This window comes from Colias eurytheme, chromosome 26 (assembly GCF_061535395.1).
Source record: "Colias eurytheme isolate Ceu_HAF_F1 chromosome 26, ilColEury1 Martin Lab GWU primary, whole genome shotgun sequence".
Taxonomy (NCBI): Eukaryota; Metazoa; Arthropoda; class Insecta; order Lepidoptera; family Pieridae; genus Colias; species Colias eurytheme.
In genome coordinates, this window is record NC_143005.1 from 2,778,351 (window position 1) to 2,792,289 (window position 13,939).

The window sequence follows — 13,939 nt, forward strand, 5'->3', positions numbered from 1 at the left end:
TGTATATAATATAGTAAGTAAATATCTTATACCTACTTTTAAATATTTATATCTAAAGGTTAATGATTATTAACCTTCGTAGCGTATTTTTATGCCATATTCTATTTTGACGTATGAAGAAGTACTGATACTAGTCGATTGTAATCGATTTTCGATCGGAACATTTAACCAATTGGCTATATAGTAATAAGGAATAGTCTGCCTGCCGTGGTTTCTTGGACATCGAATCACTGTTATTATAAATAAAAAAATAAATCAAATTCGGATACATCTTTATTAACAATCAGAGTCCAGAATAAAAGCCAGATCGGTGTTATATACTTATATTTACAATACTATAACATTATTTGTGTAATTTATTAACAAATACATAAATAATTATTTCGATTCGTTGTTATATACAGGATTGCATATAGATATGGTCATATTTATGAGAATGATAGGGTTTAGAATTGGATTTTGGAGAGCCCTTGGAGGAGGCTGGTCTTGGCTGCTGCAGCCGCATTCGTGGGGTTGCCTCCGTCGGCTACTACGCGCAAGAACTGAAAAACAAAATTAATTATATTTTAGTTAAAGTAACACAAACATTCTGTGTTCAAAAAATATATCATTACAACACTACATTACTAACACATTCTATAAGTCTTCATATGACGCCTTTATCACTGCATCGTCAGTTCTGATGTTCTTCTGATGATGATAAAGCTCACCTGTCTCAATTGTGAAGCAGGATACTCCGTAATTTCCCTTAGACACCAGCACTACTCGAGAATGCAGCACTTAAAAGTCTGATGATAATATTGATTATGATGTCATACACATGTGGGATGTCGGCGGCGGTGAGATTGTTACTGCGCACGTTGAACGCCTTGTACATGCGTCTGGCAACGCACTATGATGATCATGATGATGACACACACCTGGCTCAGCTGAGGAAGAGCTAACGAGCTAACGAACTGTGCGAGCTGGGTCACTTGGGGGACGTTGGCCGCGGTGACGGCGGCGGCCATGTTGTTACTGCGCACGTTGAACGCCTTGTACATGCGTCTGGCCACGCAGTATGGTGATGATAACGATGATGATGATGACACACACCTGGCTCAGCTGAGGAAGAGCTAACTGTGCGAGCTGGGTCACTTGGGGGACGTTGGCCGCGGTGACGGCGGCGGCGAGGTTGTTACTGCGCACGTTGAACGCCTTGTACATGCGTCTGGCCACGCAGTACTCTTCGTTCAGGAGGCTAGAGAGAAATATAAGTATGTATATATAAGTATTATATATTTATATAAGTATTATATAAATTGTTTTCATTATGTACTTGTGAGGCTATGTGCCATTAAATAAACGTTTTCTTTCTTTCTTTCAAATAAATAAAATACATGTAATGAAAGAGATTTCTTGTTTAATGAACCCCTAGATAATTAATTAAATAGAATCAATTTGGAGATAATAATTTCCATAAGCATAACTAACAATACAAACATTAACTCTCCCTAGTATCTGTAGATTATAGTCTGCAAATATTCATAAAATAAGTAAAGGATAATGTAAAAACTTACGCGCTTTGAGCTGGTGAAGCGCTGTTCATGATGGCATCCCAGGCTTCCTCGAATTGGTAAGTTCTGCCTCCTCCGAGACAGTTTCCGCGAGGACCGACCTATAGTCATTATATAATCATCGTAATCTAATACAAAATATCACTTTTACGGCATTTTTTTCTCAAAAAGATTACATTTTAATCACTTACAGAGAAATATTATTTTATTACAAACATGTTTACTCGCTTAGCGTTTTAATAACGTAGTAAGTAGTTTGTTAGTACAATAGAATCAAACAAGAATAACAAAAAAAATGGGCGGTAATTTTTATAAACGTACGTTCAAACTACCCCAACGACATTCAAAAGATATAAGGCTTGTTTCCTAGGCACTTTTCATATTATAATTTGTAGAAAGAGCATAATAGAAAAAAGCTTTGGTTGACTTACCATAATAAATACTAAAAAAATTGTGACCATTTTCATTGCTTATTAAAATAGTATATAACTTAACTCTATCATCCTGTATTTTATCTATACCTACATCTGAAACAGCTAATAGTATATAAAATACCTGATAGTATAGTATCATGACAATATCTCATTCGTGAAAGAACAGCGCCATTATCCCCTATATTTATCACATGCAGAACCTATGACAATATTGCATCCATTGTGCTTTCTTCATCCATTACGTAGGACAATCAATTATTCCCAACCATTTATAACAATAACCTGCGGATCCCGATGGAGATGATAGATGCATACAATGTATTGTGATTTGTGCACGTCATGTTCCGTTCTATTTCTGATACAATGCACCGGGGTATTTGCTGTTAATTTCAATGGAATTTATAGGAAACGTTGGGGAAATGCTTTAGTTGATGTGCAATTGTAATGACTGATTAGATAAAGTAATGTTCAAAGTTTTGTTTAAAACGTTGTATTTTTTTTTGTAAATTATTCGAAAATAATTCATTAGTGACGTATCCAAGCATAAATAAATGTCTGTACATTTAATTACATATTGTAACTATTATTACATTTAGTAATTAGAAGCAAAAGTGATTTAAATATTAGCATAGGTACTACTTTAACACACTACACGACTTCATAAAAATAACTATAAACGTTTCCAACAAATTTACAGAAATAATCTTCTTATATATAAAAATGAATCGCAAAATGTGTTGGTAAGCGCATAACTCGAGAACGGCTGAACCGATTTCGATAATTCTTTTTTTTATTAAATATTCCTTGAAGTACGAGGATGGTTCTTATGTAGAGAAAACGTAAATATGTACCACGGGCGAAGCCGGGGCGGACCGCTAGTTTACTATAAAAATGTTAGAAATAAGTATAGAGTGATTGTTTCTTAGTTCTATTATCTGTCATTGCAATTAAAACAGTATAAATGATAATCTTATCCAACAATATGATATAGATTTCTGTAATAATGATCAGCTCATACAATTATTTTACTTACAGAGTAACGGACAGCGTTAGGGTTGACGATCAATTGAGAGATGGTGTCGATGTGATTGGAGAGACGCTCAACAAAGTTCACTAAGGCTGGAGTAAGACCAGCGCTGTTCCCGGAGCTTGAGGCGTAGGCGAAGGCGTTGATGAGCTGCAATTTTAATGTTAGATGAGTATGTAAAAGGTACGTTCATAGAATTAGAGTTGAAAAAGAGGCTAGTTTCGATGAGGGTAATTGTATGAAGAAATTTTTCAGGATTATGATGTGGGTAACCTGGTAAATGAATATCTGTCGATATAATCAGCGTTGAAGTATTTAAGGAACTATATGTAGAAATCAAAAGATTTATAAATGAGATTTCGTTACTAATACTTTTTAAGTAAGTAACCCACTTTGCTTTGACTAAATGTCAGAAATGATAGGGTATATTATGTTTTTACCAAGTGTATATACAATCCCTCAGTTTAGTTTTACATGTTTGTTTCCACAGAATCGAGTTGACAAACTTCGTATTTGAGCCTAAACAAAAAATGAAACTATTATATTTAATACTCTACTAAATATCACGGAAACTCACGCCAGCAGCTTCACAAGAGTCCCCAGGGATGCCGTTGGCGAGTTCTCCCAAAGCAGCCATAGACTGGATGAGAGCTGATGCCTTGCTGACGGAGCTGGGGCTGTTGCCCATGTCAGCGAAGATCTGGATCATCATGTGTGCGTACAGCGGGATGTCAGCGTTGTCCACGTAGTCGAAGGGGCCGGTGATCACGTAACTGGCAAATGTAGTACATATTAAATTAATGTGATCACTCGAGAAACAAAGGAAACTCTCCCAATTCATTTACAAAGAATCCAAATGTGTATTGTCAGTTGAAAACAATTACAGATTAAAATAAACAACTAGCACTAACCTAAACCTAAAAAATAAGAAAAAAAAGACAGAAAATTAAAAAAAAATTCTTTATTGACAAAAGATTAAATTACATTTTGAAATATTGAAGTCTCTGACTCCCAAACTAGGTTAGGTAAGACACTTGCATAGGTAATTGAACCTGCATACAATTTCTATTCTGCTAGAAAATCACCACTAACCCGTGTGCCAACATCTATTTTTCGAAGCTCTCTGATTCTACAATATAAAATACTTTTTTAATTACCTGTTAACAGCGTTTCCATTGTCAGGTGCGGAGGGTATTTCGTTAACTGAGTAGAAAGTAACTCCGGCGGTGGAAGGGGCGGCGAAGGCGCTCTGAAACAAATAATAATATTATTGTAGGTGCTGTTCGGACGCAGGATTTTCGGTAGCGTCGCACATTCGCATAGCGTCGCCCCCAGTAGTCCCGTAACTCGCGCCACCGACCCACGTCTAAGTAGTTTATAAAATTAGAGTAATATATTTTTGTAACTAAGAAGAAAATATATAATTTCTATTGGCTGCAATCTTTAATTAATCTCCCTACACACCGCTACACTAAAATATTATATGAGATCTCTTTAAGATTAGATTAGAGACCAGAAGGGTGATCATTAAAAGTATATTTTAACTTTCCTCCATCCAATGTATAACATAATGTATAACATGCTTATAGCCATAAGGCCGCCCACTGTATGCCGATTGTATCTTTTATTTTGTGTCGTCTTAATCTTGTATTTCCTATACAGTGAAGAATAAATAAATAAATAAAATAAACATTTTTTTTTATAGGACATTATTCAAATCGACCTAGTCCCACAGTAAGCTCAATTAAGGCTTGTGTTGTGGGTACTAGGCGACGATAAATATTTTTATAAATACATATATATATATAGATAACACCTAGACCCAAGAACAAATAATTGAGTTCATCACACAAATATTTGCTCTGACCGGGGATCGAACCCGGGACCGTCGGCTCAGTAGGCAGTTACTTTACCACTGCGCCAACCGCGTCGTCAAAACATGGGGGGTTACCATTGTTAGAGCAGTATTATTTCCAGTGTGGGAAAGTGATGGCACTAGACGAACCTTTTAGCTATGTCATTTTTCCACAATACCTACTGCTTAAAAGCAGTAACTAATAACATATTTATAACGATCGCCAGATTTTGAATGTGGAGACGATTTTTACAATATATGCCAAAAATAAAGACGCGGATCTAGATCATAAAAGGCTTATAAAAGGGTTGTCTTTACAAATATACTCTAAATGAAAGCCTATTTATGCGCCAAAGTATCATATTTAAGCACTAAGCGACAGAGGCGGTTTTGAAATAAGATAACACTAATCTAAATAGAAAAGACACCAATTAAACACTTACTAAAATACTTGTTGTTATTACTATATAAAAAGTGCGCTATTCAAAATCAATCAAATTTCTACAACCATACTCGTCTAAAATTTGTCAGCATAATTTGGCTCCGAATAAACCATCGAATCACGAATCCCCGGATCTGTAGTTAACAGCTGAATAATAATGCCTCCTCCAAAATACCAATATGCACTCGATACGATCATTACAGATGATTGACGTGTAATACTCTGGTAATACGATGGGCCAGTGCAATCTGTGCTTTATTGTTGTGTAAATCCCTTGTTTTCGGGTTTTGTCTAATATTCTAGACAGAGTAGGGATTATGGTTGCCAATAGTTATCTTATAGTGAAATATTGTTTTAGAAAATTAAATGATTTTGGAATGATATTTAGGGCTGAGATATTATGTTGATTTATTATGAGTAGGTACATTTATTATCGCTATGTACTGCTAAATATAAATAACTGAAGCCTCTTCATTTACAAATTCGTTTGAAGAATAACAATATAAATAAATTTAAGAGATATTCATATAAATCATGCTTTCGTACTTCAGCTCATAAACATTTTTATAAATCCTTTCCGTCTCGCAAAAAGAAACACGAAATGATACCATTAAAATATTAGGAAATTTCATTCAGTGCAATCAAAAACAAAATAAACATTCATTTATATTATTCCCGCTAACATAAAGAATAAATTATCATTTATTCGCAGAAGAGTAATTTAATAGGCTAATGGCTCTCATAGAAATGCTAGGAAATATTATAGTTAATACAGGAATGGAATAATTGTAGAGTCCTTTAATACTCGAACAACAAAGGAAATCTGAAGGCTTGTGTAGGTGGAAAACTAGGTACTGGGGTGACTATAGCTTTCTTTAGTTACAGGATAACTTTTATTTTATTAAAACGATAGATTTTTATAACATAACTAAGTACGATTTTTTTATTTAGGAAAATATTGAGTTTTGTATTAAAAGCTCTATATTTTATGCACAAAAGTATTTTCAAGAGTAAATGAGTTGTTTTTAAAACTTTAATTATAGTGTACAAAAAGTAGATACCTAGTTATAATAATTTAACTGTAAATAGTAGTAATTTTTGAATTTTTTACAAAAGGAAGAAAAACGTAAACTGAGTAAATTGACCCAAACTCTCATACTCTCAAGATTTTGAAATAATCAATGAGAACATTTTAAAATACGCTCAAATCTTACCAATGACAAATGTAGATTATGACTAAATTAAACGCTTTAAATCTACCAAGTAAATCATCCTATTATACAAAGTATACAATACCACCTACCCCCGTACCATGACGTCTTAAAGCAGTATTACTTCAAAATGACAGCGTACTTTGTCTAGCGCCATCACTTTCCCTCATTGGTAATTGGTAAAATATATACTGCTATAAGACATGGTAACCCTGAACCTTTACTGTAAGGGCATAATGACCTGTGACAGCCTCCTTGGCACAGTGGATGACGCGTGAGCGTAGAACCGAGGGGTCCTGGGTTCGATTTCCGGTGGAGACGAAGAAAAAAAATGTCTCGGTCTGGCAGAACACAGAAGGCTAATCACCTACTTGTCCTTATAGAAAATCGTTCAGTGAAACAGATGCCCCTTACCCCACTATACATGGGACTTCACTTATAATGACCTGTGAATCACTTTTTTTTTATTTAAATTAAGACGTATATCTCCTCATTCGCTGACAGTGATGAACCCTACAAGCCGTCATCCACAGACTGATCTCAATACAGCTTCCCGCGGGGCGACAAACGTATTTTCATGTAAATGTAATGTCGGTAACACGTTAATACGAATTACCTATGTATGTATTCATCGTTGATTTACATACGGCTATGGATTGAGCGAATGGTCGTGTAAATTTGAAATGTTATGAGTTTTATCATTTAAGGTATCGCCGTTTCATAATAAATATTGTTTAAAAAGAACAAAAACTAAGATAAATTATTGTATTGTCACCGATAATTGATATATGTACATATATATATATACTAACAGAAAAAGAAAAAATATTCAGTTGTCTAGATTAATAACGACTGAAAAAAAAGACATGATATACCATAAAATAATGGACACAGTTATTAATTATTATAATATAACATGAGTTGGAAAATTATAACAGGAGATAGTGAAAACTTCAATACTCTTCCCTATTTTTATAAGAACACAGGGAAACTATAAAATATACACTGTACAGTCGTGTTAAAAATACAACTCTATAAAGAACAACGCTACTAAAAGCTAATTACATACATTAATGTAAAACAAACAGAAAATAGGGTCATACCTGCGCGGCGAGCAGTACTAGCACGAAAGGCAGCATTTTGCTGGTCTAAAATCGACCAAACGGTATATACTATACACATACTATACGTTCTCACCCCTTTTTATACTTACGCAATAATACTTGACAAATTAATCACATTTGTCCAAATAAAAACTGCAAATATTATAACCAACTTGAATCGGTGTGAAATAAAAACTGTCGATCTCTATCTCATTTACATTACGGTAGAAAATTGCATAGCACTTACAAAATGAACTGATAGTATAAATTTGTAAAAGTGTATTAAAAATAATTTTAAACAAAAGGGTTAATTGATTTGTTTCAAATATTCAAATGTTTTGCATGTGAATGGATATTGATTATAATAAATAATAAATATATTGTACGTCATACATTGTGTAAACACTATAGAGGTTATATTTCATGAGTTTTTCAGCCTTTTTTATATGATATGTTGGAAAACAATAGTGGAAACATTGAAGAGCAATTTTTGAGACAAATCGGGTCAAATCATCAGGTAAAACGTCACAGGATCACAATCTGTCTCCAATCTAGTAGGATTCTTCGTACAATAATGGATCGCTTTTCGCCCGCAGCTTAGCCCGCGTAGTCAAAGGAAAACCCGCATAGTTCCCGTTCCTGTGGGAGTTTCGGGATAAAAAACTATCCTATGTGTTAATCCAAGTAACCCTCTATATGTGTGCCAACATGAAGTAGTTTTTGCTTCAGGCCGTAAACAGTACAATATAAAATCGTACTAGGCTGTATTATATTAGTTCAATGCTGTAAATTTCCATAAAAAGATCTGTTCCTATTCCCAATCCATACTTCATAAACCAAAACTCAATAGTACCTAAATAATAAATATCTAAACATGTATCATAATCCCCATTCCGTCTAAGGCACAACTTTATTTTCTCCAACTAGCCAATAAACACGTGTTTGTTCCAAAGAAACAATTCCCACAGGCTTCTAATCCTTCAGAGATTTATGTAACATCTGTATTTTGTACACTAGCGAGTTTTACTAAAGGCTTACAGAGTCAAATACACACAAGGTGGTGGCGCAAAGTTAAAGATACGCGATTTATAGGTTTTTAGAGAACATATAAATTGGAAGTTAAAGCTTTGTAGACTAGATACATTATTGTACATAATATAGGGAAACTGTTTTGGTCCAAATGAAATGTCTAACAATATTTATTTACATGTACTCTACCGCCTACTCATATTTTGGTAGTTCGATTTGCCATACAGCATTGTAGGGCACGTCAAGATAATATTATATCCCATTAATCATTATGATTAAATAACATTTATAGCGTATGATTTTAATTGCAGGGTGAAACGCATTATATTTTCATTGAACATGTGATTGTGACATGTTCCTATTAATTCTTATAAAAATTACAATAAAAGTCATTCAACAATTTTCAGCATAAAATTAACAAGCGAATAATCGTTATTAGCAACAAGGCCACTAAATTCTACCAAAAACTTAAAAATATAAAGTGTTAGCCCAAGCAATGAATACAAACGAACAAAACATAAAGTTTTCCAGTAGTTGCGCACTAATTAAAGACTAAATCGCGAAATAAAACTGGACTAAACTTAAAATTAGTACTGCACTAATTAAAACTTCATTAAAAATTTCCTCCACAAAGAATAACAGCTTCAACTGGGACCATGGCTTTGTGCACCGGCCAACTTTAAGATTATCCACTATTTCTAAGAATGTCTTTGTATTTGAAGAGGTTTTGTATTTGAAAGCTTTTAAAATTGAAGATTACAGATTGATAGAAAAGGCTTATTTACGCCAATGATTTACGCCGATTATATTCCACAGAGCTTACTAAGCACCAACTAAGTATAGGGTGCTTGCTACAAGTTCGACAATATTGTACCTATTTAATTTATGCTGTTTAGTTTTCATTCAAATATTGATTTCGTTTATTTTATATTCATAGGTATAGATTCTGAAACTGGCATTTTGTATCAAATTAAAGTTACATAGACTTTAATTTGAGATATTGTTTACTCTTCTAAATATTAAATGCTGGTTGGTAAATCTCCTAGGATAGAAAAGGAACAAAAAATTTTCGATTGAGAGGACCAAGAAATAATAAAAACACCGTGTAAAATATTTTTTTTTATTTTCTTTAAAAATATAAAATTAACAGCATAAAAAAGGTTGACACATGTCGCTGTAAGTAAAAATTACATTTACTGGATTATGCCAGACTCACATTTGATGAAAAATCTATTTTTTTTTTTTTTGTTTTATTTTATACAGTTTTAAATTATCAGATCGCGGCTTTTCCCGCGTATTAAAAGGAAACCCTACATAGTTCTTGTTATTGTGGAATTACCGGGAAAGCCTTAAAGCCTATGTCCTTTCTCAGGTCTTAAACTTTTTACGAAATTTTATCCAAATCGGTTCAGTGGTTTAGCGGTGATGAAGAGAGAGAAATACAGACACAATTTGTGTGTTTCCTTTATGAGGGCTTGGAGGAGGACATAAGCATAAAATAATAGAGTTATATTTTTAGACATATGTTAAATCCCTGTATAATATTATAATACAGCTGATAGCGTAGGTAAAGCTAAAAAGTTCTTGGAAAAGACGACAATGTAACTTTATTTTATTTTAAATTTATATCATCCGTTCCAAGTAAAGTGAAACCTCCAATATGAAGTGATAATAACATAAAAGACAACTACTATACAGTTTTTTCTCCCATTCTTATCTGTAGAATTTTCCTGTAGATGTAAAAAATAATAAACACACAACCTTTTTTAAGGACTCAATGTTTCGATTCGATAAAGCCTGTACCTACTTACTTCTACAAGAGCATAGCTAATCGTTGTTTGAAATAACGTGTGCTCGTATTATTTACAATAACAAATAATTACAAAAAAAAATATTTTACAATCTCTAAAAATCTCTAATATCCATCAACAATTTCTACAATCCTCAAATCTGCCCAAAAATAACCTCAAAATTCCAAAGCAAAATAATTAAATACGCCAGAATAAATAACTGAAAAACGAAAAGAAATGCCCTGTGGTGACAGATAAGACTTATAAATAATTTATTAACTTCTCCCCGACAGTTTTGTTACGCTCTGCAATTTTATTTAACGTCAAGATGAAAAATAATTCACAAATGCTGGGTGCCAGCGATAAGCCAGCAGTCGTAAGATGGGAGATAGGTAATGTTATAAGTATGCGAATTTTATGAGATAGAGAAATAAAACATTAGCTGATAAACTTCTTTTTTTTGCGTGCCTGCGAGCCTGCAGTTTAATGAAAGATAGATATACTAGGTTTCCGCCCGCGGCTTCGCCCGCGCAGTCAAAGAAAAACCCGCATAGTTCCCGTTCCCGTGGGATTTCCGGGATAAAACCTATCCTATGTGTTAATCCAAGTTACCCTCTATATGTGTGCTAAATTTCATTGTAATCGGTTCAGTAGTTTTTACGTGAAAGAGTAACAAACATCCATACATTAATACATCCATACTTACAAACTTTCGCCTTTATAATAGTATTAAGATTATATTAGTTTATTTTTAACATACTAGTGAAAATAGTCATTTTGTCTTAGCACACATATCAAACGTGCGAATGCACATTCTAACCTGTCAAATTGTTTAAGTGTAAACAGGCGTGTAACTTAGTGCGTTCGAAAAGATTCTATGCAATGGTCTAATACTGAACAACACTGAAAACGAGTTTTCGTTTATACTAAAAGATCACGAAAAAATGCTCTTTCTCTAGCTCTAGCTCTATGTTCGATTGATGTAACAAATAAATGACAAAGAAAAATTTATGTATGTACATACTCTACCTTAGTACTACACATTACACATGCCTTCAACTCATGTTAAAAAGTTTAGGTACGTTATAAAACATGTTTTCTATCGTTATCTGGTTCGCATTTAAAAATATTTTTTACCAAAATAAAATGTAGGCATCTTCTGAGATACCATTTGCATTCATCATGTTTTGGACCATCTAGAATATTGGCCTGTGGTCTAAATCAATCGACATGACAGCGATGGCACTGCAAGAGATCCCTAGCTATCATGGAAGACGTGAGCTCTAAACGTCGCGGTCGCGTCGGTCAATGTGGGTATCATAAGTCGATTGGCATTTAAAGTTTGCCTCTTCGAAGTACTATAATATCACTATCACTACATAGTACAAAAAAAATCTCTCTCTTTGTCCCTATGTCCCTATGTATGCTTAAATCTTTAAAACTACGCAACGGATTTTGATGCGGTTTTTTTTTATAGATAGAGTCGAGAGGAAGGTTGAGTGTAATTGAGGTATTAGGTTTTAGACAAAGCGGGCGAAGCCACAGTCGGAAATTATAAGAAAACACGAAAAGTTCTCATAACATGTAATATGAAAATTCTGTCCCTTTTTCCAAAGAAACTAAGAGTATATAGTTTTCCTCGTATATAGTTATCAGTTATAACAAATGTGTTTTGTTAAATTTCGTTGCATTGAAAATCCATTTTACCAAAATGGCGTTAAATGTAAACTGTAATAGTGTTTCACGGCTATAATTTAAGCGTTTGAACACGTTCACAAATGCACTTTAAAATTATTGCAGATTTATATGAAATTAATCGCATTTGACTTATTCATCGCGGTCAGTGGATGCGAGCAGAAAATATAAATTTAATAATTTATTAATTGTTATACAATGTGGAGTAAATTATTCCACATTTTAATTTTACTTATGGTAAGTTATTTTCATTTTAATTGGGAGGACGGTGAACAGATTAATTATACGCGAAGTCATTTCGAACTCTATGGAGAGATCTTTTTCACAAAACTGGAAAGAAAAAATATGAAATGCAAGCTGAATTACATTATTATAATTGTTTATTTCTTGCTTGATTGTACTAATGTTAATGATTCGATTTTTTTAAAACCTTGACGCAAACATAAAGTCCTTGTCCTGTGCCTTGTAACTGTGGCTGACTGTGGCATCGTAGCTCCGGATAATTCGATTTGGCTGCGGTTTTCTTTAAAATAAAAGCTAGTTGAATAGGTTTTTACTGCTTTTCCGTGATGACCAGCATCAGCGTGTTAAAATTTCTGCGGGCAATGTAGCGTTTTTGTCTTACTTTTAATTAATTTTACTTAATATTAGAGCATCACAAATGTTACATCATTTATTAATCAACGTCATATAGCAATTGCAAACTAAATAATAGGTTTTATTAATCATTTATTAAGGGGCTAAGATATTCTTATTTAACACTCAGTCCACCCCGGCTTCGCCCGATACCTAGCAGTATTTGCCCGAACAGAGTGATAATAACAAGTTTCTCTCTCCATAAGAAGCTTCCTTGTAACAAAAACGTAAATATATAATAATGATTCAGTCTTTTATAAGTTTTATTTTTGTTTCAGATACTGGTCTCGAGTGGTTATAGCGAAGAAAATAATACAAAATGTGATGATGAAAATATCAACTATTATACAATCGCTAGCAAATCCATTGCTTTTCTACCGTTAGTTGTATGACTTCATTGAATGTAATTAATTAAAAATAAAGTATTTTATATGTTTCCAAATAAAATGGTTTTATTTTCCCTAATGAATATAATATAATAATAATGAATAATGATAATGAATTTTTATTGTATAAATCATTGTGATTTCAGGTACATATTATGATTTTTATTATATAAGGTCAAGTAGAAATCGTGAAAGTGTGATTGATTGAATCGTGAAATTGAATTTTAATATTTTATGTTTTTGATTAAACAGAATCCTCGAAAATATCATCTAGTTTATTTAACATTTTATTATTTAGATTTGCTCTTGAATATTACACGTATCATATAATAAAAGATTGGTAATTTTGCTTTATTGGGTATAAAGAGAATGACATGATAAACATGATTATCAACATGACTATGCATTCATTTTTGTGAACGTTCTTTTCTCAATCTAACTGCAGTGGCGTGCATTCCATAAAGACATAAAGACACTGCCTACCCTACCATTTACCAAACTCTGATCAATATTTAAAATGCATAAATGAAATTCACAGCGTCATTAAATTTTATTAATTGCGCAATGTAGTTATGAAATAAAAATATATTTCAAATATATTTTAGATCCATCTATCGGTATTTTGGTAGCATTATTATCTAATTTCTATAACACCGGCTCGGCTCAAGTCACTATTCATGCGCTGCACTAGCGCCGCCACAGGACCCAGTACGTCACGGGACGGCAAAGACACAAACTATCCGTGTCTAAGTTTTTATATGTGTGCTCTGCGTGT

General features: G+C 33.3%; 1 protein-coding gene across 1 annotated transcript; it reads right to left on the minus strand.

Annotated features, from left to right (window-relative positions):
* Nucleotides 1–255: 255 nt before the first annotated feature.
* On the minus strand, nucleotides 256–7,699 carry LOC149897075 (fibroin light chain-like). Its single transcript, XM_090116871.1, has 7 exons — nucleotides 7,629–7,699; nucleotides 4,175–4,266; nucleotides 3,595–3,790; nucleotides 3,024–3,167; nucleotides 1,560–1,657; nucleotides 1,096–1,240; nucleotides 256–542 (listed from the first exon to the last, which is right to left on the minus strand). Exons 1-7 carry the CDS (start codon nucleotides 7,662–7,664, stop codon nucleotides 447–449), a joined length of 807 nt encoding a protein of 268 aa, XP_089972997.1. The 5' UTR covers nucleotides 7,665–7,699; the 3' UTR covers nucleotides 256–446.
* Between the last annotated feature and the right edge of the window lie 6,240 nt (nucleotides 7,700–13,939).